Raw genomic sequence first — 9,945 nt, 5'->3', positions numbered from 1 at the left:
GTTTACCCAGGAACCAGGCCAGACGCACGTTCCTGGAGATGCGGTACTCCTCCTTCATCAGCAGGTAGATGTGGTCGGCCTCCTCCACCTGAGGGAACACAAACGCTCAGCCCGGGAACTTTGAATAGCCGCAAAAGAAGCCAAGGCGGTCGCAGCCGAGGCTCCTGACGAAGCGGAAGAGGTTTCTGCAGAGGGCGGACCTTACAAGCGGCTCAAGACCGGACTTCACCCAGGTTGCTCCAGGCTTTTAGATCTCAAGTTAAAACATACTTGTTTAAACTGGCTTCTAACTAGGGATGTGCGTATCGATCCTGTGGTATCGATATATCGATACTCACACGCTACTCATTTGGCATCACTTTTCTGAAAAAAGTATCGATATAAACCAAAAAACGGCGTGTGGGGGGTGCGAGCATCACTTTCAGATGTTTTTGATGACTTACTTAACTTACTATGTGCTGGGACACCCCTGTACCTGGCCGAGTGTAGAGCTGGCCCAGTCACTTGACAGGAGACAGCGAATGAGCGTGGTCAACGTGCAACAAACACACACAGCCAGCCGACTGTAGCGATGCAGCCAGGCATATCCAGTGTTGTCCAATTGTTGACTTAAAACAGGCATTGTTTTTTTTTTTTTAGTAATGTTTACTGAATATTTTTGTTTAAATGATTATCCTAAATTCAAATAATTTCCACACAGGGGAATTTACTGTTAGTTGAAAATTGCTTGAGTATTTAAAACAAGATAAGAAAGAGATACAATTTGGAGATTCTTCATCTTTGCATTACAGTTTTATTTTTTTCCAAGAAAATCTTGAAATATATGATTGAATGTGATTTTGGTTTTAATCTGTAACATGATTTCTTACATTTCGAAAACATTAGCCTATTTCATATTTCATTAATTGCTAATTATATCACAAACTTTAAAAAATAACTGCAGCTTCTTGCAATTCGGATTTGACTGTTAATTGGAAAGCCCTAATATTTAATTATTATTATATATAATATATAGTTATTATTATATATAATATTTAATTTATTTTTCATATTTATGTTATTTATTTTAATTTTACTTTTATTATATATTGATCATAATAAATGTGGTATAAATGGTCTGTATTTGTCTTGTGATTTGTCTTAAAGGCCTACTGAAAGCCACTACTAGCGACCACGCAGTCTGATAGTTTATATATCAATGATGAAATCTTAACATTGCAACACATGCCAATATGGCCGGGTTAACTTATAAAGTGACATTTTAAATTTGCCGCTAAACTTCCGGTTCGAAACGCCTCTGAGGATGACGTATGCGCGTGACGTAGCCCGGGGAACACGGGTATGCCTTCCACATTGAAGCCAATATGAAAAAGCTCTGTTTTCATTTCATAATTCCACAGTATTCTGGACATCTGTGTTCGTGAATCTGTTGCAATCATGTTCATTGCATTATGGAGAAGGAAGCTGAGCGAGCAAAGAAGAAAGTTGTCGGTGCGAAATGGACGTATTTTTCGAACGTAGTCAGCCACAACAGTACACAGCCGGCGCTTCTTTGTTTACATTCCCGAAAGATGCAGTCAAGATGGAAGAACTCGGATAACAGAGACTCTAACCAGGAGGACTTTTGACTTCGATACACAGACGCCTGTAGAGAACTGGGACAACACAGACTCTTACCAGGATTACTTTGATTTGGATGACAAAGACGCAGACGTGCTACTGTGAGTATGCAGCTTTGGCTTCTAAACATTTGATCGCTTGACCGTATGTGCGCAACTTTTTTTTGCGTATGTACGTAACTTTTTTAAAATATATAAGCTTTATGAACCTTGGGTTAGGTGAACGGTCTTTTGGGCTGAGTGATTGTGTGTGTTGATCAGGTGTTTGAATTGTATTGGCGTGTTCTATGGAGCTAGGAGCTAGCATAGGAGCTAGGAGCTAGCATAACAAACACGCAGGTGTTTTTATGCAGGATTAATTTGTGGCATATTAAATATAAGCCTGGTTGTGTTGTGGCTAATAGAGTATATATATGTCTTGTGTTTATTTACTGTTGTAGTCATTCCCAGCTGAATATCAGGTCACCCCCGCCTCTCACAGCATCTTCCCTATCTGAATAGCTTCAACTCCCCACTAGTCCTTCACTTGCACTTTACTCATCCACAAATCTTTCATCCTCGCTCAAATTAATGGGGAAATTGTCGCTTTCTCGGTCCGAATCTCTCTCACTTCATGCGGCCATCACTGTAAACAATAGGGAACTTTGCGTATATGTTCAACTGACTACGTCACGCTACTTCCGGTAGGGGCAAGCCTTTTTTTTATCAGATACCAAAAGTTGCAATCTTTATCGTCGTTGTTCTATACTAAATCCTTTCAGCAAAAATATGGCAATATCGCGAAATGATCAAGTATGACACATAGAATAGATCTGCTATCCCCGTTTAAATAAAAAAAATTCATTTCAGTAGGCCTTTAAATAATAACAATAGTAATAATATTTTTGACTGACAAAAAATTGCCAATAAGAAATTATTGGTATCGGTATCGGTATCGATGAAAATGCAAGAAAAAGTATCGGTATCGTATCAAATCCTAAAAGTGTGGTATCGCCCATCCCTACTTCTAACACACAATTACCATAAGCGTTGCTTTTTCAACTGTTTTAACATGCATGATTTGTATTTATGAATACCCTGTTCCTACTTTCTTTGACCTAGTTTGTCCCCTAAAGCACCTTGTGCACCAGTGTGATGCTGCAAGGTGCTACACAAATACGCCCTGATTGACTTCTTTAGCCCGCTAAAAGACAGACGAGCAGCATGCAGAGTAAAGTAAAACTATATGAGGATCCTACTATTTGCCCGATTTATGGTGCAGTTATTTTTAGTAATGTGTGTTTTCCATCTTGTACGTTAAAAAAATTTTTTTTATACTTATTTCACTCAAAAAGTGCTACTGCATCACTGCACGTAAGCGGCAAGGCTCAAAACCAACATTGAATGCCCGTAACCTTGGATCCCTCAGGCGGTACTGCATCAAAATGCCACATCAGTGTGTAAAGGATATCACCACATGGGCTCAGGAACACTTCAGAAAACCACTGTCAGTAACTACAGTTGGTCGCTACATCTGTAAGTGCGAGTTAAAGCTATACTATGCAAAGCCAAAGCCATTTATCAACAACACCCAGAAACGCCCCCGGCTTAGTTGGGCCCCGAGCTCATCTAAGATGGACTGATGCAAAGTGGAAAAATGTTTTGTGTTCTGACGAGTCCACATTTCGAATTGTTTTTTTGGAAACTGTGGACGTCCTGTATTGATATATATTGATATATAATGTAGGAAGCAGAATATTAATAACAGAAAGAAACAACCCTTTTGTGTGAATGAGTGTAAATGGGGGGAGGGAGGTTTTTTGGGTTGGTGCACTAATTGTAAGTGTATCTTGTGTTTTTTATGTTGATATAATAAAAAAATTTAAATAAATAAATAACCGATACCAATCATGAAAAAAACGATACCGATAATTTCCGATATTACATTCTAAAGCATTTATCGGCCGATAATATCGGCAGGCCGATATTATCTCTACTTTTTATCCATAGATTAAATTTTTTATCATCTATAGCAGGGGTGTCAAAAGTGTGCCCCGGAGGCCATTTGCGGCCCACAGCTAATGTTTTAAAGGCCCACGGCACATTCTAAAAATACTAGTCAAATAAACAAAAACATAACAAAAGTGAAATAAAAATGCTTAAAGGTGAAATGTAATTTAGAAAAAGATGCAATGTTGACTAATAAAACAAAGCTGTTTTTTTTCTCTTTCAAACTGTCATTGCTCAAAACATAATATTGAATCAAAATCAATGTTATTATGAATTATTGACCTATAAGGTTCCCATTACTTCACATCAAATATTATACTAAGAAAAATATTTTTGGTGGAAGATTTTGCAAATTTGGTAAATAAATAACTAGGGACGTCCGATAATGGCTTTTTGCCGATATCCGATATTCCGATATTGTCCAACTCTTAATTACTGATACCGATATCAACCGATGCCGATATATCCAGTCGTGGAATTAACACATTATTATGCCTAATTTGGACAACCAGGTATGGTGAAGATAAGGCCTTTTTTTAAAATTAATAAAATAAGATAAATAAATTAAAAACATTTTCTTGAATTAAAAAAAAAGTAAAAAAATATCAAAACCGTTACATAGAAACTAGTAATGAATGAAAATGAGTAAAATGAAGTGTTAAAGGTTAGTACTATTAGTGAAGCAGCAGCACGCACAATCATGTGTGCTTACGGACTGTATCCCTTGCAGACTGTATTGATATATATTGATATATAATGTAGGAACCAGAATATTAATAACAGAAAGAAACAACCCTTTTGTGTGAATGAGTGTAAATGGGGGAGGGAGGTTTTTTGGGTTGGTGCACTAATTGTAAGTGTACCTTGTGTTTTTTATGTTGATATAATAAAAGAATATAAAAATAAATAACCGATACCAATCATAAAAAAAACGATACCGATAATTTCCGATATTACATTCTAAAGCATTTATCGGCCGATAATATCGGCAGGCCGATATTATCTCTACTTTTTATCCATAGATTTAATTTTTTATTATTTATAGCAGGGGTGTCAAGAGTGTGCCCCGGAGGCCATTTGCGGCCCACAGCTAATGTTTTAAAGGCCCACGGCACATTCTAAAAATACTAGTCAAATAAACAAAAACATAGCAAAAGTGAAATAAAAAAGCTTAAAAGGTGAAATGTAATTTAGAAAAAGTTGCAATGTTGACTAATAAAACAAAGCTGTTTTTTTTCCCTTTCAAACTGTCATTGCTCAAAACATAATATTGAATCAAAATCAATGTTATTATGAATTATTGACCTATCCAAGGTTCCCATTACTTCACATCAAATATTACACTAAGAAAAATATTTTTGGTGGAAGATTTTGCAAATTTGGTAAATAAATAACTAGGGACGTCCGATAATGGCTTTTTGCCGATATCTGATATTCCGATATTGCCCAACTCTTAATTACCGATACCGATATCAACCGATGCCGATATATACAGTCGTGGAATTAACACATTATTATGCTTAATTTGGACAACCAGGTGTGGTGAAGATAAGGCCTTTTTTAAAAAAAATTATAAAATAAGATAAATAAATTAAAAACATTTTCTTGAATAAAAAAGAAAGTAAAACAATATAAAAACAGTTACATAGAAACTAGTAATTAATTAAAATTTGTAAAATGAAGTGTTAAAGGTTAGTACTATTAGTGGAGCAGCAGCACGCACAATCATGTGTGCTTACGGACTGTATCCCTTGCAGACTGTATTGATATATATTGATATATAATGTAGGAAGCAGAATATTAATAACAGAAAGAAACAACCCTTTTGTGTGAATGAGTGTAAATGGGGGAGGGAGGTTTTTTGGGTTGGTGCACTAATTGTAAGTGTACCTTGTGTTTTTTATGTTGATATAATAAAAGAATATAAAAATAAATAAATAACCGATACCAATCATGAAAAAAACGATACCGATAATTTCCGATATTACATTCTAAAGCATTTATCGGCCGATAATATCGGCAGGCCGATATTATCTCTACTTTTTATCCATAGATTTAATTTTTTATCATCTATAGCAGGGGTGTCAAGAGTGTGCCCCGGAGGCCATTTGCGGCCCACAGCTAATGTTTTAAAGGCCCACGGCACATTCTAAAAATACTAGTCAAATAAACAAAAACATAACAAAAGTGAAATAAAAAAGCTTAAAGGTGAAATGTAATTTAGAAAAAGTTGCAACGTTGACTAATAAAACAAAGCTGTTTTTTTTTTCCTCTCAAACTGTCATTGCTCAAAACATAATATTGAATCAAAATCAATGTTATTATGAATTATTGACCTATAAGGTTCCCATTACTTCACATCAAATATTACACTAAGAAAAATATTTTGGTGGAAGATTTTGCAAATTTGTTAAATAAATAACTAGGGACGTCCGATAATGGCTTTTTGCCGATATGCCGATATTGTCCAACTCTTAATTACCGTTACCGATATCAACCGATGCCGATATATACAGTCGTGGAATTAACACATTATTATGCTTAATTTGGACAACCAGGTATGGTGAAGATAAGGTCCTTTTAAAAAAAATAAAAAAAATAAGATAAATAAATTCAAAACATTTTCTTGAATAAAAAAGAAAGTAAAACAATATAAAAACAGTTACATAGAAACTAGTAATGAATGAAAATGAGTAAAATGAAGTGTTAAAGGTTAGTACTATTAGTGGAGCAGCAGCACGCACAATCATGTGTGCTTACGGACTGTATCCCTTGCAGACTGTATTGATATACATTGATATATAATGTAGGAAGCAGAATATTAATAACAGAAAGAAACAACCCTTTTGTGTGAATGAGTGTAAATGGGGGAGGGAGGTTTTTTGGGTTGGTGCACTAATTGTAAGTGTATCTTGTGTTTTTTATGTTGATATAATAAAAGAATATAAAAATAAATAACCGATACCAATCATAAAAAAAACGATACCGATAATTTCCGATATTACATTCTAAAGCATTTATCGGCAGGCCGATATTATCTCTACTTTTTATCCATAGATTTAATTTTTTATCATCTATAGCAGGGGTGTCAAAAGTGTGCCCCGGAGGCCATTTGCGGCCCACAGCTAATGTTTTAAAGGCCCACGGCACATTCTAAAAATACTAGTCAAATAAACAAAAACATAGCAAAAGTGAAATACAAATGCTTAAAGGTGAAATGTAATTTAGAAAAAGTTGCAATGTTGACTAATAAAACAAAGCTGTTTTTTTTTTCTTTCAAACTGTCATTGCTCAAAACATAATATTGAATCAAAATCAATGTTATTATGAATTATTGACCTATAAGGTTCCCATTACTTCACATCAAATATTACACTAAGAAAAATATTTTTGGTGGAAGATTTTGCAAATTTGGTAAATAAATAACTAGGGACGTCCGATAATGGCTTTTTGCCGATATCCGATATTGTCCAACTCTTAATTACCGATACCGATATCAACCCATGCCGATATATACAGTCGTGGAATTAACACATTATTATGCTTAATTTGGACAACCAGGTGTGGTGAAGATAAGGCCTTTTTTTAAAAATTTTATAAAATAAGATAAATAAATTAAAAACATTTTCTTGAATAAAAAAGAAAGTAAAACAATATAAAAACAGTTACATAGAAACTAGTAATTAATTAAAATTTGTAAAATGAAGTGTTAAAGGTTAGTACTATTAGTGGAGCAGCAGCACGCACAATCATGTGTGCTTACGGACTGTATCCCTTGCAGACTGTATTGATATATATTGATATATAATGTAGGAAACAGAATATTAATAACAGAAAGAAACAACCCTTTTGTGTGAATGAGTGTAAATGGGGGAGGGAGGTTTTTTGGGTTGGTGCACTAATTGTAAGTGTATCTTGTGTTTTTTATGTTGATTTAATAAAAGAATATAAAAATAAATAAATAACCGATACCAATCATAAAAAAAACGATACCGATAATTTCCGATATTACATTCTAAAGCATTTATCGGCAGGCCGATATTATCTCTACTTTTTATCCATACATTTAATTTTTTATCATCTATAGCAGGGGTGTCAAAAGTGTGCCCCGGAGGCCATTTGCGGCCCACAGCTAATGTTTTAAAGGCCCACGGCACATTCTAAAAATACTATTCAAATAAACAAAAACATAACAAAAGTGAAATACAAATGCTTAAAGGTGAAATGTCATTTAGAAAAAGTTGCAATGTTGACTAATAAAACAAAGCTGTTTTTTTTTTCTTTCAAACTGTCATTGCTCAAAACATAATATTGAATCAAAATCAATGTTATTATGAATTATTGACCTATCCAAGGTTCTGGAGATGTCCGATAATATCGGCCTGCCGATATTATCGGCCGATAAATGCTTTAAATTGTAATATCGGAAATTATCGGGATCGTTTTTTTTTATTATCAGTATCGTTTTTTTGTTTGTTTTTGTTTTGGTTTTTTTATTAAATCAACATAAAAAACACAGTGTACACTTACAATTAGTGCACCAACCCAAAAAACCTCCCTCCCCCATTTACACTCATTCACACAAAAGGGTTGTTTCTTTCTGTTATTAATATTCTGCTTCCTACATTATATATCAATATATATCAATACAGTCTGCAAGGGATACAGTCCGTAAGCACACATGATTGTGCGTGCTGCTGCTCCACTAATAGTACTAACCTTTTAACACTTCATTAGACTCATTTTCATTCATTACTAGTTTCTATGTAACTATTTTTATATTGTTTTACTTTATTTTTTTTTCAAGAACATGTTTTTAATTTATTTGACTTATTTTACTGTATTTTTATTTTATTTAAAAAAGCACCTTATCTTCACCGTACCTGGTTGTCCAAATTAGGCATAATAATGTGTTAATTCCACGACTGTATATATCGGTATCGGTTGATATCGGTATCGGTAATTAGAGTTGGACAATATCGGTAAAAAGCCATTATCGGACATCCCTAAAAAATATTTTTGGTGGAAGATTTTGCAAATTTGGTAAATAAATAACCCAAAAAATTATATTTTGTTGTTTTCTTACTGTACCGAAAATGAACCGAACCGTGACCCCTAAAACGAGGTACGTACCGAACCGAAATGTTCGTGTACCGTTACACCCCTAATATATACACAATGCGACAACTTCACTGTGTTTGGGGTTCGTACATGTGCAGTCGACGACCCACGTTATTACTTTAATAGACCATGAATTAACTTTTAAGGAACTTTTCCAACAATGTTGTAACTGCACTACAGCCTATTATTTATATATTAGTTTCATGTTTAACACCACCACCATTATACAAGTCATATATGCAACACTTTTTGCAGTCTAAAAATGATTGTTCTTGCGGCGGCCTGAAAGCGAAAGTACCTCATGGTCCTGTCTCTCCGCCATGCCTTGCGTCTCATAAGGGCTGCAGGGATGTTGTCGGCCCTTAAAAACCACACTTGGAATGGATTTGGTCCGAAATGACGAGCCTTAATCGTCTTGTTGGTCATGTAGCTTCACTGTTGTCGGCCGTTTCTTCCTCGCATCTCTTGACGGCAGCGCGGAAGAGCGCTCCTCGGCACACCGCCGCCACCGTGCGGTTCGGAGTGGAACAGACGCTGTTATCTTTCATGTCGCAATCCTCGAAATAAATGACGGCATATAAAATAACACTTAATTAATTGTTAATGAATATAATCCCTCATACACAATGTTCAATGTATGTTTTGGCCATTTAATAGAAATTGATAAAACGTTGGGTTTATTTGAATAACATTTTTTTTATAAATCAATAAAGAACATTGAAAACCAAAAAAGAGCAATAAGTAGTCTTACTTAATGGATAGCCCAGATTCACAAGCATACAAACCAAACAAATACATCCAAATATAATGAAAAAAACCAAAAAAAAACAACAAGTGCAAAATTTCATGAAGTACAAACCGAAAATAAAAATATATACACCTCACGGGATGATACAAAACAAATACAAAACCAGACAAAAATAATAAATATAAAGCAAAATGTAAACACATACGGCTGTCCTTTGAAAATAAACTTCCGGTAACGGAAAAAATATCCCTTTTTGGTCTGTTTTTACGTTTCTGTTTACTTATTTTTTTCAAATGATTTTCATTATTTGCATCTTAAAAACAAAATAAACCAATCGTTTTTTTGGTTTTTGAAATAAAGTTAAGATTTTTTTTAAAACACACACGACTGCGGCGCTTATTGATGACATCATAACCAGGCACGTAATATATATATATATATATATATATATATATACAGGGGCGGATT

General features: G+C 34.5%; 1 protein-coding gene across 1 annotated transcript in view; it reads right to left on the bottom strand.

Annotated features, from left to right (window-relative positions):
* szt2 (SZT2 subunit of KICSTOR complex) overlaps nucleotides 1–9,301 on the bottom strand; it is an 80,833-nt gene extending 71,532 nt beyond the window's left edge. The window contains exons 1-2 of the mRNA XM_062038401.1: nucleotides 9,028–9,301; nucleotides 1–88 (exon numbers count right to left, since the gene is read on the bottom strand). The exon at nucleotides 1–88 is cut by the window's left edge and continues 38 nt beyond it. Coding sequence (XP_061894385.1) covers nucleotides 1–88; nucleotides 9,028–9,051 — 112 coding nt within the window. The 5' untranslated portion in view covers nucleotides 9,052–9,301. The remainder of the gene's footprint in view (nucleotides 89–9,027) is intronic.
* Nucleotides 9,302–9,945: the final 644 nt, after the last annotated feature.

The sequence above is a fragment of the Entelurus aequoreus genome, linkage group LG27, assembly GCF_033978785.1.
Source record: "Entelurus aequoreus isolate RoL-2023_Sb linkage group LG27, RoL_Eaeq_v1.1, whole genome shotgun sequence".
In the NCBI taxonomy this organism is placed as follows: domain Eukaryota; kingdom Metazoa; phylum Chordata; class Actinopteri; order Syngnathiformes; family Syngnathidae; genus Entelurus; species Entelurus aequoreus.
The sequence above is the reverse complement of the archived record's forward strand: the minus strand, read 5'-3'. Positions and strand labels throughout refer to the sequence as shown.